We start from the raw sequence: 19,836 nt of genomic DNA on the forward strand, positions 1-19,836 counted from the left end.
CAGGTGCGAATTTTCCAGGAATTTAGAAGTGCCTCACAAAAGCGGGTTGATTTGATCTAATGAAGATTAAAAAGCAGAGGTAAAATAATAAGAATGACTTAATTAAACATATTTATTTAAACTTCAATATTTTTGGTATAACAATGACAGTCATTCAAACAAAACCATATTGTGTACATACATTACAAGTTAACAGACAAAATATGCAACGGACTGTGATAAATTATGAATATACAATTTCAAAAATATACGATAATACACAACATTTGCGCACTGGTGCGTAAAGTTCTCCTAAGGAACAAAATATAAAAATCACAGAAAGCACGTAGTTAAATATATCCTGAGAATAATGTAATATAAATAACAGTCACTTGTGACATTAATCTCAAAATTGTATCTCGATAAATTTTCAATTTGATCGAGAGCAATTTTAATCTAACACAAAAGCGAATTCGTTATAAAAAGTTTAACAAAAAATATAAATTAATTTAACAACTAAACTATTTTCAAAAACTCTTCAGACTGTTAGTTCTTTCTGTTTTTATTAGATGGTCCATTTGATGGAGAAAGATATTTTTGTTATCCCAAATTTTTTCAGCAATGGAAAACTTGGCTTATTTTTTAAGTTAGGTAATTCATATTTGTAAAAATAAAAAGTATTCTCAAAACATTTATTATATATTTAGTAATTATGTAATTCAATTCAATTCACATAAAAATATGAGTGTTTAAAATTCTCGATGACTAGGATGATTTTGAGTTCTGCGAGTTGAATTCTTACATATTGTTGTGGCATCGAGCCTGTTTCTGCATTTTGACTTTTTTGCAGCATAATTAGGAAATCTCACTTTGCATAAATAAGTTGTAGAAACAGAAGTAAAACAATGGTAGCTTGTTTTGACACATAGGCGTACTCTTCTAACAAACTCATCCTGATATCATTTGATCTTTGTATCTTAGTTTCAAATCAGAGTCACTGCTGAAATCAATTAGATTTTCATAATAACTTCTGCTTAAGCCAACTTTATCTGTTGCGAAAAATGGATTCCAAACCCAGTTGTTTTTTTGCAATTTTTTGCGGAACACCTATTCAGGCTCCATGGAACATCGATGTTCTACTGAACATAGTTTGGGAAACCCTGTTTTAATTCATTGGAAAGATTTACTTTATTTTATGAAATTGACCAATTTTAAATTAAATTATCAATCTCAAAAAAGATGTAATTCTACTCCATGCAATTTAAAAAAATATTAGCAAATTAAATAATGTCATTATCAATATCATCATACTGAAATTCCAAGCTTTGTACAAAAAATAAAATAAATCCTATTTATAGTGCTATAGTTTACATAATTATAATATAGTGTGTGGAATTATTATTTTTTGTTTTACTCGTGAACTTGAAAATTAAATGCTTAAGTGTTACTACTACATAATTTTACTAACTATGAATTATTTGTGATACTAAATACAAAAATTGGGCAATTATCAATTTTATTTTATTTTAATAGTAAAAAGAGATTCAAAAATAAATTTTACAAATAATTGGAGAAATAAATAAATATTATTGGCTGCATTAACATATTAATACACATAGACATGCCCTGGACTCTAAAAAATGATGACACATCCCTAATGCCCAAACGCTCAGTCACTCTCAATGCGTATTTAGTCGTTCTTCGACCGCCAACCAGGTGTGACGTTTAGAAAAGAAACTAAAATACCTCCTTGTGTCATTAAAGCGTGTAAAAACCTTTCAGATAAACATGGTAAAAAGGATTGTGTAACCTTTCGTTGGTTTGTTTTGACCATTTGTTCATGAATGATTAACAAAGCTTAAAACAATTAAACCATTTTTTTGTAAATGTCAAATGTGGTGTAGTAGTTAAGAAACTTGACTCACACACGGAAGGTACAGGGTTCGATTCCCAGTGAGAACACAAAAAAAAATATTTTTCTCAAGCCTAGGTGTACTCTGCGATTGGGCCTCAAGGCCTGTTGTGGTGCAAAAAAAATAATAATTCAACAAAAATAACCTGAATATTGGCACTTTTATTAAAACATTTCAATTAAATATTTTGAAATAAAACTGAAACATTAGATTGAATAAATACATAAATACTAAACAAACATTCTCATTTGGTAAAGAAAATTAACCTTAAAATAAACTTATAAAGAAATCCTATACACTCTAATGACTATCAAACTCACATTTTTTTACATTCAAAATAAAAAATAATATTTGTATCTTAGTCGCACAGTGCGTGAGGTTTATTACTATATAAGCCATGAGACTCGCACCTTGAAACGATATTAGAAATTCAGTCAACACGGACACATTACACTCGGAAGTAAAAACTATGCATATTTAACAAACTTTATCATATTCACTGGTTTTGACCTTATAAACAAAAGGCATCTATCCACCTAGTTTTTACATAAAACTGATAGGTACACACTTTAAGATATATTTAATGATATTGTCAAAGAATAAAAAATGTTAATTAGTTTAAAATCCTATTAAAAATAAAAATATATTATACTAATTACGTAATTCTATGGCAATCAATAAAACTTGATATCAAGATGTTAATTTAAAAAAATATGTTACTGTAGCATACTGGTGAATGTGTTGTAAGATTATAAATTATAATCTCCATATTATATTTTAAATTAACGTTTGGCTATTTTGAAATAAAAGTGTGGTAGTAATGGTTCATTTTTAACATTTCATTTCATTTTTTTGATAAACCACAAATTTTATATGTGGTTTATCAAAAACAAGGGACCGGTGATTTAACAAATAAGAAAACCAAATAATTACATTAAAATAAAGCCAGATGGTCAAAGTCAAATTTACATTGCATATTATAAATTTATTTTACATAATGTGATCAGTGTTACAAATCTGAGAAAAATATGTTTCAAAGGCAATCTTATTATCTAAATGCGAAATTAGTAGTTGTAAGTGTAGAACTTGCTGTGGCAACGTGTAAAAATCGAACAACATTGTTTAAATGTATGCCGTACTAGTGGATCATTAGATTAGTAGGTGTGTTCCAATTTGTTGCATTACGAATTGACACACGCACATGTGATTTACATATGAATATTTACATATTACGTATGAACTTTTAAAATATTGAAATGGTTTGAACTCCACAAATCGATGAGACCATTCAATAGTTTTTTTTTTTTTTTTTAATTGCTAATATATAAGTACAGCACACCATCTATAATCCAGCACTTCACTTCTCCAGCCCTGTCAGTAATCCGGTGTTTTTATACAGGCAGCTACCAAGCGAGTAGCTCAGTAATTTATACAATAAAACATAGCTTCTGCCGTTTAAATGTTTTATTTTTAGTGATTTCCAGTAACCCGGCGTTTTCAGTAATCAAGCCGTTCTCTGGTCCGATTTCCGCGGAATTACCAGAGACCACTATGCATATACGTATAGCAAATTTAAAAAATAAGATTCATTTTTTAAATACAACAAAAATTTATTATCAAACCATTTTTTAAAGAAATACATTAACAAACTCAATAATGTAGTTAGCATTCTTGAGTTTGGATTATTGAAAAAAAAGTGGTTTTTTTCTAAAGGTGTAAGCAAAACTTAAGATGTACTTAAGATCTTATCGAGATTACTCAATATAAAAAAGTTGTATCGATAACATTCATAAACATATTGAAACATGTTATCAGTACTATGAAAGCATTTTAAAAATGTCATTCGAGATCTATGCATAATCTAATTTATGCGTACAAATAATAAGAATTATAATTAAACGCCTTTATAAATTTCCTAATCTATATCAATCACAACGCAAGCACCGATCTTTCAGGTACGTATTTTGTCCTAATTTACAAATCCAACAACTTTATAATCAAATTCTATCACTTTGCTTGGTTAAAATGCAACCATAATTAAAATGCTGAAAGTTTAGAATACAGAGGAATAAAAAACATAAACTGAAAATGCAATTAGAAAATATAAACATATGACTGTTATGATAGTACTCTAATAAAACTTCTTTAACTGTTCATATGTTATGAAAAATATAATATTCCACGGTCCCATTCGCAGCCAGGCGGGGATAAATCCCTTATAAAGAGCGGCAAATCCTTCATTTCGCACTGCCTAGAAAAGTAAAAAATTGCAATCATGATAATTATGAATATGTACCGCTATAATTTTACCTCACTTATAAATATGGAATTGCCTATTAGTCACATAAGCCTAACATTAATACCCGTATGCAGAGACAAAACTTAAGGTGAGGAAAGTACATTCTAATTTCAAATGCAGAGAATAACCCGAAGGTGAAGACAATAGAATGTACTTTCCTTACCTTAAGATTTGTCTCTGCATACGGGTATAAATCTACCTCTATATAATTGGTACAACAATTTGTTTGTCCATATTTATCGACATGAGTAAGTATTTGTTGAGAAGAGTACAGTAAGAGTAGAAGCAGTGTACAAATATAATGTTGTAAAAATACTTTCAAAGATACATGTAACCCTCCCCTACAACACGGTAGATAGGTTCCTATAAAATGCCATCTTATAACATAATATATTAAACAGTGTTATATGAAACTCAGAGCCAATACAATAAGGGGGGTTAGGTTCCAAAAAAAATTCAAACCAGTTTTTTTTGTATCAAACATTCATTAAAAAGTATTACATATATTCATGTGTCAATCATTAAAAAGAAATTTTTCAATTTGTTCAATCTTAATTTAATGATTTTTTTCCTCTTTTCTGCTCGATACGAAAACATTTTTTTGGTTACCTAAATGATAATATTATGATCTTCACCCAAATCTTTTTTTATCATTTCCACGTTCTGTCCTTTTTAAAAAGTCTGTGATTTTGGTTTGCTTGCTATTCCTTAAAATTTTGTTGTAGATTGCCTGTTAGGGAAACGGGAAATCCAGCTCCCTTTTGAACATTCAACTTTTTTTTTGGTTTTACCTTCTTGTAATTTCTATAAAAATAATTTATTTATTTTTACAATCTTCGCCACTGTTCTTCTCCTAGAAATCAAATTGAACCTCTGAAGCTTTTTCCAGAAAATCTGCTTTGCCAATTTCATCTTCTATCAATAAATCTTGAAAGTCCTGAATGTAGATATCGTTAAAACAAATCCGATAGATTTTGATCGATTCACTGTCGCTTTTTGCTCCAACAACTAAGTTATAGGAGGGTTTCGGCAAAATTCTATTTATTTATTTAACTTTTTGTACATAATGTAAATTGTACATCAACAGGCTTATTGTCAAATGGCAATTTCTTTCAACCGACCGATAAAATAAAAGTTTTATTTATATAATTTAAGATACAAAACATATTTAATAGAAAATAAAATAAAAAGCTGAAAATATACAAAAATAGAAATTTTACCTGTGTTTGTATATATATTATTTTAAATCAATACTATTACTCAATGGAAAAGGGGAATAAAGAGGAAAGAGGAATAAGGGATAGATTAAGGAAGAGAAGGGAGATATTTCTTCAGACGTGATTTAAACAGAGATACTGTAAAAACATATTTGATAGTGGATGGAAGATGGTTCCACAGTCAAGCTAAAATTTTAATAGTGTCAGAAAGAAACCGTGTTGTTGGAGATCGTGTTATAAGAGGATTACCTGTACTAGTTTTAGTGTTTTAATCATTGTCAATATTAACAATATGCTCACTATTTTAATAGTCCTCTTAAAAGCAAATTTAAGAAACAAGTTTATGCCAATAAATCAATTTTATGTAGAGCTAAACAGATTTATTAAATAAACTGCTAAAACTTGTCGTAAATATTAATACGTAGCATCACTTTCAATTCAGATTTATGGAATACTTTGAATCGAAACCAGTGTTTAACAAGATCAAATAACTTACTTGTAAACCACAATCAATAGTTCCCTTATATAACAACTCTCCGGGCAATATTCCGCTAATCCTTTTCAACTTTCGCTGGTTCATTAGTCTTGTCTGAAAATAAACCATGTAAACATTATTTCAACATACAAATTTATATTAAACACTAAAAAGTAAATGTGAGGTAGGTAGCTTACTAGTGTTCATTTTTTTCTCTGGAAGCTTTCCATCGTGAATCGAATACTCAATTAACTATGGGATAATGATGATATTTATACTTTTACTTCTTTTATTAAATAAATGAGTAAATATTAATACCAATTATTATTTAAAGTGTAATATTGTGTGTTATTACAGGTAAAAACTCTAAATATTTCATTTACATTATTAGGTAAGAAATTTAACACAACCCTATAACCTTGCAGCTTTATTTCTTATATATTTTTTCTTTCTGCGCAAGAATTCTAATCACTATAGTTTATTTCTGTAAAAATTTCATTTAAGCTTCTTTTACATTTAACTTCACTTAAGAACTGTCATATGTTTGGCTGTTTTGCACATATTTGATGACAGAATCATCTGTGCTTATTACTCGGGTCTGTTAGGATGACCCATTAAATATTCCGTCCTCGAAACAGTTTAAGAATGATTCGCTTTGGGAAGGAAAGGTAACTTCTCTCTATGCATAATTTCTCAAAATACGTTTCCATGTATAATATGAGAACAAATGCCAGCGCTGTCAACCTATTTTCAGTCCAAACTCAATATACCAAAGACTCAAATTAAAATAAATAGCTTTGGCATATTTCCGTAACAACTGAAATGACAGCTTTTGGTGTTTTTAACTGAAAATGTTATTAAAGTAAATAAAATGAAATATTTGGATTAAAGAATTTAAATATTTACCCTCACAACATCAAGAGGAGTGGAAGCAATGGCACTTCCTAAGCTGGCGATGAAACTGGATGTGAAATGGTTAGCAACACTATCCCCCAACACGGGCAACAATTTGTGTTTACATTTGTCATAAACCGGCAACTCTACGGCTGCTATAACGGCTGCCCTCTGAGCAGTCGGCCCCACTCCCTAGAAAAGTAGACAAAATATTGCATCAAAATGTTTGCACATTATCACCATCTCCATGCCCCTATTCGCACCTGATATTGCATAGGGCACTACGTTGGAACACCAGATGCAACATATTTCGATCATCTGTCACATGAATGTAAGGTAATCAGTCTTATGCTTCAGGTACCAGTCCAGGGACAGTGAAATATTGCAGTATATTTCACATCAAACTTGCGGGGAATCAAAGCCGAACCTCTAGCGTGGTAGGCAAATATGCCAACCACTACGAGGCTGGCTTCTAGTTTTAAGATATTGATAAATTTAATAACTTTGGAATATTGTTAAAATTGTGAATATTTAAAAAAGCTTTTGAATGAATTTTGATCAATCGTCAATTTAAAAAAAGGAAACTATACACACATTACACATTATTAATCTTTATTACATATTTGGAAAAAGACCCAAATAAAGGAAAAAAAACTTTAATAAAATGTAATCATCTAGGTCCCTTTTTTAAATTTTTTTATTTATTTAATTTTTTTGTTTTTTTACAATATACATAAGACGTAAAACAGAGTACACAAAAAATAAAGGATAATTACAGAGCAATGAAATACATATTAACAGACAATATAATATGAGTAAACAAATATTTATGATGGTTTCTAACAATATATTTATCAGATAACATGAAACTTGATCTATAAGGTCGTGTTTAATACAGCTGATAACATAATGTTTGCACAAAGCAATAACTGATGCAAAGGAAAACAGTCCTTTCAGCTGAATTCATTTTATCATGCTACATAAGATAAGGGAAAGTTCCAGAAATATGTCAATCAGTAAAATATAGTAATATTAATATAATTTTTACCCTCCATAATCCTCTGATTCCCTCGTTTAAATAAATTTCCTGAAAGCATCTTGCCAAGTTTTGATCGGCTCCCTTCCCATGAATCTAAAATAAATATGATATATAAGATATATGTATATATACATAAGAAATAAAAAAAAATACGATAATTACAGACAAACTTGATTATTATGAGGAAGATGGGACCGAGTGAATTTGCTAATTATAAGCATTACTCGTTATACCAGAGAGACTTTTTAAAAAATCCAATTGCTATAGCATACTGCCACTAAGTAAACAAATAAATATACGTATATTCATACTGATAGTTTTAAAATAAAACTAATAAGGAAAATTATGATAAATACTTAAAAACATACCACTTTCTAAATTTCAGATGCAGATAAATAAACATTCGTCATCCACAGTGTTAACACTGTGGATAAAGATAGAGTAAACTTTTCAAACCCTTCAACATTTTTCTCACCACGTTCAATTTCTAAAATAATTGCCACTTTTTCACAAATTGAAAGACACTTCCTCTTGTTAGTAGGCATGTTTAAAATTCAAGGGTTAGTTTTTCACTGATTTGACATCACCCACATGTTTATTATGCATTGACCATAGAACATTAAAAAAAAAACTGAAAAACATTGTTAAAACCCCCGAAGCAAAAATATCATTCATAAATTACAAAAGAAGTTGTTAATTGTAATGAGGTGCTGAACCGGTATTTACTGAATTCACAAAGCTTGGATTTTTACGTACAATTTCAACCATATACGTGTGATTTTTTAATGTTGTCGGTGAAAACACCAATTAGGTAGGTACTTAGACACTTACATACTGTCATAAACGTAATCCGATCCCAACGCCTAGCGGCATCGGTCCTAAGTTAGCCGATTTTATTACTTAGATCCTCATAAAAAAAATTCTAACAAATAAAGAGTTTTTGCTCAACTGTTGACAATATTTTTGTTTGCTATGTCTGAGAAGTAGCTCGTTATAAAAGTAAATAAATGTATGAAGAAAACCATGAACTAAAATGTCAACGAAGGTTTCCTCATTACATCGGAAATCTTGTTTTTTTACATTACCATTATAGCCAAATTTGACTTAATTTCAAATTGTTAATCTAAGTGATGCATAAACCACATAATAAAAATCAAACCAAGCGAATCTTGCGATAAGACATCTACTGAACTGGAAATTACTGGCTTAAAAATGCCCGTCAGGCTGATAAGACAAGTGATTATGGAGAGTTGAGTGGAAACATTAAGAGGTCATATTATTCACTGAAAAAATTAACAATTTTAAAAACATTGCATGTTAAAATTAGTACTACTTAGCACTGATGTAAATTGTAACTACATATAAATGATGTTTATTTTTGATAGGTGTAAATAAAATATTTATAATAAGCAAGTATCAATCTCTTTTATATTGATTTACCTACCTGATATCAAAAGAATTGTAATATATTTATACAGATGCAATTAATCAATAAAACCATTTTAATTTTTCTTCCTTGATTTTTCATTTATGAAGACACATATCGCACATCGTTGCCTACTTTTAGATACTTGTTAATTTGTGTGTTGTGTATGTTAAGGCTATTGTTGATATTTGAAGATACCAGAGGACAAAGGCTTTATGTGAAAAACAAAAAGCAGAGATATCTGAGGTTAAAGTTTTGAACACCGGAACAATTATTAATAACACCTTCATTCGCTCTCAAAATCGGTTTTCTATTACCTTTTGAGGCTGTAGTTGGTTTTATATGAAAGAAGTGTATACAAAGTACAGTGCGTTCGAATGTTTAATAAGCTTATGTTAATATGGCGGCCTCCGTGGTGTAGTGGTCAAGACGCTTGACTCACGCACGGAAGGTTCCGGGTTCGATTCCCGGTGAGAAAACAAAAATTAAAATGTGTTTTTTCTCAAGCCTGGTTGTTCTGTAATATAATTCACCACTGTAATTAGGCCTTCTGGCCTGTTGTGGTGCAAAAAAACGAAATGAAAAAAATGAAATGAAATATCATACGTTGATGCCTGTCGGTAAACAAAGTAAACATACAATTTTCGTTTGTGTTAGCAGGCACAGTAGAATGTTTTTTTTAAAAACCCTGTCAGGCATACATGAGCAAAGGTTTATTAAAGATTTAAATGGACTGTACAGTGTATAATAAAAATTAATGAATTGTGCAGTAATATGTTTATCATCATCTACAGCTAGAATTTATTTATGTCAATAACAAAAAACATAAAACATTTTATCCAAATATTTTATTATAAGTATTTCTTATAGGTAAACAATAAATTACAAAAAATAGTAATAAGAAAATACATTATACAGTTAAATGTGGTCCTCTTTTCTCTATTTTAAAATAGACATATTTATCGATTGGATGAGATTCATCATTGATCATCAAACCCTTATCCGCACTTGATGATACAACGGGCACTGCATTGGTAAAGTAAAAAAATTAGCACATCTTAATCATCTATTATGGGAAGGTTAGGTGATCAGTCCTAGGCTTCTAGGGACAATGAAATATAGCAGTGTGATACCACCATTATCCACAAATACTTTATGTCGACCTCAGTAGGCGAATGCGCCAACCACTACACTATGATGTGGATTTTTTTGCTGAGTGTATCCATCGAGTCAAAAGTACTCATCCAGGATTCTGGTTCTATTTCACACACAGAACTATACTCTTTATCTACCCAGACACAGACAAACTGGTGAGATTATGCTACGTTAGTTCACTGGTGTTCTGGTATTGTAATAATTTCAAGTAAGTGTACAGGTGAAAAATTCTCAGTTTTACTTTGTTCATAAAAATCACTTTGTATGTTGGAAAATCCCTTGCCAAGTTATACATTTTTTTAAATTTTATAAATATACAATAAATGCACAAATAATATTTGGCACAGTATATTGCGCTGTTGCCAAGAGGAGTTATTATGGCTACAAATTATACTGACTGGGGACCATCATCTGGTGAAAATATAAACATAATCAAAATTAACGCTGAATCAATAAACAATTCACTTGTTTCGCTGTTATTTTAGATTTAAATTGAGAGAAAGAAAATGGTGTTTTAAATCATCATAATGATTTAGTGAAATTATGGCATTAAACACCCCAATATCTCTTGCGAATTCCATTTCCTTGTTTACGGTCAAAATGCATTAGTATCATCTTTACCTCAACAAAACAGATGTGAATGAATAACTACCTGCATGCGAACTTTCAACACATCAGTAGGATTGGCGATGGCGCTAGAGAAGGCTCCGGCTACCACAGCACACAACACATTCCCCCACACAGACTCAGCCAACTCGGGATTACCCCCTCTGTGTTTGGCCAGCAGCTCCTTCAGGGAGTAATATGTCCCGAACTTGATAGTTCCGTATGTTGCCTGTCTGAGGACAGCCGGCCAAATCCTGTAATACATTCATAACAAAACTAAAGAGAAGACTAACTCAAGAGGACCACGCGCTGACTGTACTTTAGAACCCGCTTTGTTTGCTCTAAGGTCTCAGAGGTTGTTAGGACAATTAAGGTCTTCGGAAAGGATTGTACCTTCTGTTAGTATTAGAACAATTAGGGTTTTGTGAGTTTGATAGGGTCATGTTAGGATCTTTAGAACTTTGTCAGTATCGTCTTGATAATTTGATGTACTTATGTGCTTTGGTATGCAATTTTTTTCATTTTGTTGTTTGGGAGAATTCTTTGAATGCTTCCAATATGTATAGAGGTTTGATGTCGTTGCTTGTTTTGTTTGTATTACTACGTTTTTCTACCTTTTTTTAATTGGGTTCTGGGACGTATGACCGCAGTCTCAGTTTGGAACTAACACTCTATTCCTTCACTGTCATGCTGGGAAACTAGAATAAGGTGATTGTACTGACCGTGTGTATTTGACTGATCACAAATTGCAGTGAGGAGTACAATGAAAGCTTTTAAAGTTTCAATATTTTGGTATTTTCGAGATAGCTTGTGGTTCCATGATAGTGTCCCGGAATCTGGACCAGGAGATCTCTCTCTACTACAACTTATTTCTCATTTCTTAAACACAGTTATTTACGACAAATAAAAATGGCTCTAAATGAAAAAAATATATATAAATAATATGAGCGAAAGAACTTCCAGAAAAAAAAAATTGTTGATAAATTAAAAGGTATAAATAGGTATAAATAGATTACCAACTGCAAAATGGCTAATAAAGTTAACTACAAATTCAAAATTGTACATTGAATTGAAGAATAATCTTTAAAGAATAAATTTCTTACAAGTAATCAGATTTTTAAGTACTAATATTTTTATATTTGTTCAAAAGTTAAAAATTGCAATTATTAATTTGTACTTATTCATGATTCGTCTATTAATGGCTATCTGGGAAAAAAATTATGTAAACCATAGAATTAAGAATAATCCAGAAGGAGCGTAGAATCATATTTGAATACATCGGTCTGTGTCCAAAAATCCCCCCACTTTCGCCGTGCGCATGCTTAAAGTCATCGCGTAATGTTGCCAGATCACGAGAAATATAACCATAACACAAACGTAAGATAATTATATTTAAAAAAAGAAAGCAATTTGTTTATTTCTCTAAAATCTTATTGTACATGCGGAAACATTGATTGACACAACAGAGTAGATAAGTAAAGGGTCATTTAATAAGAGTACCTAATTGAATTAATTAATTAAGTAACTTTTAACTTAAAAAATAAAAAAATTTGAATTTTACATAAAACGGATATTTTTAAATCATGTTAAATAATATTTGATGTTTTAAAGATAATGTCGGTCAAATGTCCACCACAGAGTTGTTTAATCCTAGGATCAAATTGTTATTAATTCTCTCATTAGATGAGCAAAGTAGGGTAAAAAAATTTACTACCCTGGCAACACGAACGAAATCCATATTGTTTCTTCGACAATCTGACAAATGGAAAAATAATAAAATTTTTGAGTAATGCATTCGCTACTTACACATGCATTTGCTACTTTCACGTGAAATGTGATCCCATCCTGTTTATTGTTGATCCCAGCAGCATTTCTACGCTTTCAAACGACACAACACGGCATAGTTGAATTCAAATCAGGAGTTGCGTACTGAGCGACGTCTACAAAGAAACTAATGGGTCAAAATGTAAAGCTATTCGTTTAAGAGTAGTTTAGTCGCCTTCTGTTTGATGCGCGTATGCGGTTTCTGGACTATTCTTAATTCTATGATGTAAACCCTATAGTTTTATTATAATAATACAGTTATTAGGCACCAAACATTATATACTACATAATAAGTGAGGCGTTAGACAAACATACCCGGAATATAAGGCAGCTACTCCTTCCTGTTTAGAGATCTGCAGAAAGGCATCTGTCATGCCACTATATTTGAGTGTAACATGTCTCGCGTCCAACTTCTGGCCCTGAATTTGTAATCTCGTCTTCGTTGTATCGATGGGAAAAGTCCCTAAAATAAAACATGACTGAGCTTTTACAACAGAAATAACGTAAATCTAAATATACACAGAATACGTCAGACGGTGAAAACAAATTTTGTAGATAGCTAATTACGAAAACAAAACAAGTGTAAAATAGCGGAGAACGATGTTTTCATTCATAATATTTATAAATAAAGTGTTAACTACGTAACGGGAATGCCGTGAGTCACCCAAACAGCACGTGGACTTGGTCTTTTGACGTCTCCCCTCCATCGGAAATCGGAAATACATAGGTTAGCTGTAGGTCAAATAATTATAATTTACTTACCAAATTCAGCGGTTATCGATGCGAGCCCTCCGTACAAAAACGGTCTCCAGTCGCTATCTCCCATTACATGCACCGTGTTCAAATTATTAGATTATTTTAGATAATTATTTAACATTAAACCAAACTACACCGAGGGAATCTTCGAAAATCGCGGAACAAATTCGCAATCTGCGTCAGACAATCTGACAGACGTTCAAGAAACGTGTTTGAAAAAAGTGCTGCCACATTTAACAGTAAATTTGGTGTAAAATTATTATGTATTTTCACAATACCGATACAATCATTTTATTTTTCTGCTTTTGTGATTACTGTAAAATAATCTTTTATGAAGTCTCATAGTTTTTACACGTTGTCACGTATTTTTTTCTTTATTTATGACATTTATTCAAATATAAGTTATTGCCAATGCTTTAACTTTAATATCTGGCAGCATTGTAGAGATCTTCTTTTATTAATGAACTGCTTGTAAAATTCAAGCACAGGTGGCAGTACCATTTAAAAAATAGAAGAAATCTGTAGTTAAATTCTTATTTAGTAGCTATTTTTTTTCATAGATGGCTATTATTCCTCTTTAAAATGTTTTAACCCTTTCACTACCAGAGTCATTCCTCAGGTAGACAAAGAAAAGTAATAATATCTCGTTAGTTTTTTAACCAACCTACCTCATTTTTTGTACACATCTAGCCAAAGATATACTCTACATGAAAAAATATAGTTTTTATTTTGGTAGCCCACGCTTGTTCTGTCATTTGGGTTTTAGAACGATGGTTTTAAAGATTCAAATTGGCTTGGCGTTACAAGGATTTAAACTGTTTTATAAGATAAGATATTACTTTTACGTACTGTGAATATTTTTTAAATAGTTTATCGATTAATAAACTAATATATTTAAATAATTTTAAGGTTTAAATAATTATTTTTGTTTCATTTTTTGATAAATGAATTCATGTACTTCAGGAATCACCTTGGTAGTCAAATGGTGTTATACGAGTAAAAACTTGTAAATTTTATTTTCTCAGACTTTCGTATATTTTTTTCTATAAAACCTTCAGGGACGTAATTATACACAAAAAACTGATTTTAAGCACCATTTTTTCTAAATCATGGCATGAGCGGTAGTCGTTCAAGGTCACAAACTTAAGCTTTTACTAAGGATCCTATGTCCACCGATCCTGTTAAGTTTCAAAACATAATAACCCTTTTTTTTTAAATGTGAAAAAGTACATACTGAATGACCTTGAACGTTCCATACTTCTAATAAATCTCGACAACCACCAGATGGATCTAAACCTGGTTTTTGCAGTCATGTCAAGTGTTCTAAAACAAAGCTACTCGTATTTGTAATATCTTTGAAAAATAAAAATTAGTACGTCAAATTCGTTTCTTACCGAAAAATACCGAAAAATACCGTATTTTACCAAAATCTGGTAAAATTCCCGTAAAATACCGCGGTAATTTTACCACCTTGCATCTCTTATCTGGAGACGGAATATTTAGAGGATTCTTCGGATACTCCGGGTTCGTTCGGAAGCCAGTTTATGTTGTATCTGGGACACAACCCTGTAACGACGGTAAGACAATGGTCTCAGGCAGATTCTGTCCATGTTGATGTACCGTGTCCCGCTATCATTGCCGAATATAATAGGTTTATGGGTGGGATTGACCCCAACAATGTGTTAGAGTTTTACCGTATAGACTTAAGAAGCAAAAGATTATATCTTCGAATTGTATTTCATCTAATTGACATGAGTGTGGTTAGTGTTTGGCTGTTGTATAAACGACATTCTTGTCAATTAGGTAAGAAATCCAAGGTCTTGATAGAAATTCATGCAGAAATTACTAAGGCGCTTATGTCTATACGAGATGAAACTCAAAAACGAGGTGTACCTTTTTGTTTTGCGGATGAAGCAGGACCCAGTACCAAACAAAACCGTACTCTGGCTGCCATGCATCTTATAGCCGATATCAGATATGATGATTAGAAGCATGGGCCTACCTTGATTGATAAACAGCAAAGGTGTAAGCTGTACATCAAAGGTCATTAATTTAATGCTAGAAGTGTGGTGTGGCTCTTGGTCTTCTAAAAAACAGAAGTTGTTTTGTAAAATTCCTTAATTAATTAATCCTTTTTTTTAAACATATAAATGTTTGATTTTTTTAAAGTTTTGCATTGTAAATGTAACATAAGAATTTATTTTGTATGTATTTTGTAGTTTTCTTTTTATATGAAATATGCCTTTGGTACTGTGTTCGTTTATTTTACACCCTCTAAGCCCCAATGTCATTCCTCAATTACATGTTTTTTTTTTAAACTACATAACTTTTCTTGTTTTTTTGGTTCTGTAAAAATATGATAAAAAATCATGGAATCTATTAATGCAAAAAAAAATATTTTTTACTGGCTAGTATCGCTCTGGTACTGAAAGGGTTAAAATAATATTTCATTTTTTCCTTTTTCAATCATTAATTTATTAACTGGGACAATATCTTTATTTTTTTATTAAAAATAATGTATATATTTGCGTTTGTATGATTTATCCTAATTATCCTATTTATCCTTTTATCCAGGCCATTTTTAACCGGTTGTAAATAACTCACTATTAGAAATGGGAATCAAGTCGTGGTACAGCGGCGTTCGAACCTTGGACCTGTATTAATCCGTAAGCCCGATATCCTAACAAAATCCATACAGTATTGTAAAATAACAAGCATTAAGTATGTTTGGGTAATAAATACAATTCCACGTGAAAATTAAATTCAGAACCCTAGATAAATGTTCTCGACTCCTAAAAAACTAAATCGAGTGGTTATTAGTCCTCCACGTGGTACAGGTACGATTAAGTGCGCTTTTCTACTAAGCGGGGGCACGATTCCCGGCCAGGTCAAGGTGAGAGAATTTATCGAGGAATTTCAGTGGTTTTTTAAATATTTATTTTTGTAAATAGACTATCAGAAAGACAAAATGTTTTTTTTTTTTATGTTCCGTATTATCAGCTCTATGTTTTTCTTAAGTTTTGATATTACTCCGCCTTTGATGTCACAGGTTCTTGACGAAGAGTTCTGCTTGGTAAGTTGGCTTCCCGGAAATCGGCAATCCATCACAACAAAGAACTTGTGACGTAATTCAAAGTAGTTCATTTTTATTAGGTCTTCATACCTTTTCGAGAAACTTGCGCCGCACAATTAAATGCTTTAATTTTTACCGCATGTTAAAACTATTTTATATCCAATTTCCCGTAGCACTAAACATCCTCATTGGTATTTTTTCAGTGCAAAGTTATTATCTCTAGACTTGCGCCTGAGGATGTTACCACACCGATCGATCAATCGATGTTGAATGAAATCAGTCAACGTCGATCAACAGTTCCTATTTCACTAAACTGATCAATCGATCACCGATCGACTGTCGATCCATCATCAAAGCTACCACACCAATAGCTCGACGATCGATCGATTGGTGTGCTAACACCCTGAAGCGTAAGGCTGATCATATGATCCCTTAATCGCATCGCCTCGGATAGCGACATATTTCACGACAGTGGGCCTTCCCTTAGGAAAGCACTTTCTAACTTTTAATTTTTCTTTTTACATTTTGTTATATTATTTTAATAACATAACTATCTACTCTAATTTGTGATCTATTATTGTTTTTAGAATGAATTGGGTCTTTTTTCTGTAATATTCTAAATATCTGAATAAATTAATGAAAATGAAAATGAAATTACCTGATCGTAATTCGCTCAGTTGGTTAACAGAATGCGGCGCCTTTTACGAATTATAAGAGATTGGTGATAAAGTAGGTATAAATTTGGATAAAATAGGAACCTATTAAATTGATACGGAAAAATAAATATTTCTGCAAAAACTTCAAACGCACCTGTAAACATTTATAAAAGTAAATAATAATCACTAATCATATAACATTGAACAGATAATTATTATCTGTGGCGTGTAATGACAAACGAAGTTATTTTACTTAAAATCTTAATCCGAAATCAATTATACTCAGGTACGAAAATGGCGCTCTATAAGTTATTTGTAATAATAATAGTACACGTGTATGCACTTCCTTAACTAATTATGTTTACACTCAAGACCACATTACATAAGGTTTTTATCAACATACATAAATTCATTTTGATCTCCTTCCTATTTATTACAAGTACAAGTGGGTGTACCGGTTTAAAAACTACTTATAATGAACAATAAAATACCTTTATTGATTTACTTACCTACTCGATAAATTTATGTTAGTATGTCCACACATAGAAACAAATATAATACCTTAATGTATTCCTACCTACCTACCTACGTTTACTTGTAAAAATCTCTATAACCACTTGAATCACGTCTTTTACAGTTACTTCAAAAATGTATCATGGAGATTATTAGTAATTACTTTAACATTGATTTTATGCATTTCTAACATACCTAAGTTTTGTTTTTTCCATTAGTGACAAAAATCTAGATCGTTTATTGGTTCGGCCGTTTTTGATAATGTGTCACAGCGTAAACTTATTCCTATACATGTTTCATTTTCTCTCGCTAAATTCAATCCTATCCCTTTCGCACCTATATGAAGATTTCGAAAAACAAATTAATAGTTATTATTATTGTCACCTGAATTTAGTGTCTGATTTGAACTCGATAGAAGTACACGCAGCGCAAACTATAAAATATAATTAATAATAAACAAAAATAAATTTACTGTTACAAAGAAAACGAAAATATTTGTGTGAAGTTTTGCCGTTTAAGCAGAAGAATAAGAAAAACTACAAAAGAGGTCAGTCCATTCACTCCATTTCCTTGTTATCCATTTGCGCTGTGACATTTACAAAATTTAATATACCTGCTATCGTGAACCAGCTTACGCTGCGCCATTTATAAATAAATATAGACTGTAAGTAGACAAAAAATATGCTCTTTTAGCTATTTAATTTTAAGAAATACAGCAATATTTTGATTAGGTACCTACAACAGCGCGATTTAATGGTGTTAGTGCCTGTCGGCAAACCGAGTAGACAAACTATTTTTGCTTGCGTAAGCATGAACATTTGAATGATTTATTTAGCAACTTATTATTTCGCATACATACTCGTAAGACAAAATTTTTGTAATATTTGAATGGACTGAACATGTGCAGGTACCCACATATGTCAGAATATTTATTTATTTACGGACTTATTGACATGTACTTAACCTAATCAAAAAACAAAAAAAACCATCACGCCGTTTCCCCGTAAAGGTAGGCAGAGAGGATAGAACGCCACATCACTCTATCTTTGCATGATCTCGCTTCCTCTACATTCATACATCTTCTCATGCACGCGCGGCGATTATTCCTACTTTTGACATGTCCATCTTATGAGTATTGAGTATTTGTTGGATTTGGTCATGCCATGTCTTTCTCGGTCTTCCTCTATTTCTGCTTCCATCAGCATTGTAAAAATTCTTAGCCGTTCTTTCACTGTACATTCGCTCTACATGTCCAAACCAGCGAAATAATGCTCATCTCAACCTTACAAAATGCACGGATCTCTAAATTTGTGCATCTATCGTACATAGTTTTATAACTAACTAACTAACTAACTAACCATCACGCCATTTCCCCGGAGGGGTAGGCAGAGAGGATAGAACGCCACACAACTCTGTCCTGGCACACTTCCTTTGCTTCCTTCACATTCATACATCTTCTCATGCACGCACGTCGATTATTCCGACTTTTCACATGACCACTTTCAAGAATTTGTTGTACTTGATCATGCCATGTCTTTCTCGGCCTTCCTCGACTTCTACAACCAGACACATTCGCATCATATATCTTTTTAGCCGTTCTTTCATCATTCATTCGCTCCACATGACCGAACCATCGCAAAAGACCTTTCTTAATTTTGTCGATAATGCTTAACTCAGCCTTGCATTCTGCTCTAATTTCGACATTAGGGCACCTATCATACATTGTTTTTCCGCACATTCGCCTGAGGGATCGCATTTCAACAGCATTCAGTCTACTTTCGTCCCTTTTTTTCCAACTCCATGCTTCGCTTCCATACATTAGGGTTGGTACCAGAACTCCATTATGAACTGCTAATTTAGCCTCTTGCGATAGACACTTATTTGCTACGACAGACTTTAAGGCACCATTAACTCTGTTACCGGCACTAACCCTCCTTTCAATATCCTTGTCCATATTTCCATCTCTAGTAAACATACTACCCAGATATACAAATTCTTCGACCTGTTTCAA

At 31.7% G+C, this 19,836-nt stretch overlaps 1 protein-coding gene across 1 annotated transcript; it reads right to left on the bottom strand.

Moving 5' to 3' along the window:
* Positions 1 to 3,187: 3,187 nt before the first annotated feature.
* On the bottom strand, positions 3,188 to 13,768 carry Bmcp (uncoupling protein Bmcp mitochondrial). Its single transcript, XM_088241758.1, has 7 exons — positions 13,590 to 13,768; positions 13,143 to 13,290; positions 11,050 to 11,257; positions 7,826 to 7,909; positions 6,790 to 6,969; positions 5,905 to 5,997; positions 3,188 to 4,143 (listed from the first exon to the last, which is right to left on the bottom strand). Exons 1-7 carry the CDS (start codon positions 13,651 to 13,653, stop codon positions 4,024 to 4,026), a joined length of 897 nt encoding a protein of 298 aa, XP_088097884.1. The 5' UTR covers positions 13,654 to 13,768; the 3' UTR covers positions 3,188 to 4,023.
* Between the last annotated feature and the right edge of the window lie 6,068 nt (positions 13,769 to 19,836).

The sequence above is a fragment of the Micrasema longulum genome, unplaced genomic scaffold (genome assembly GCF_059751315.1).
Source record: "Micrasema longulum isolate JH-2025_06_02 unplaced genomic scaffold, ASM5975131v1 h1tg003053l, whole genome shotgun sequence".
Classification (NCBI taxonomy): Eukaryota; Metazoa; Arthropoda; class Insecta; order Trichoptera; family Brachycentridae; genus Micrasema; species Micrasema longulum.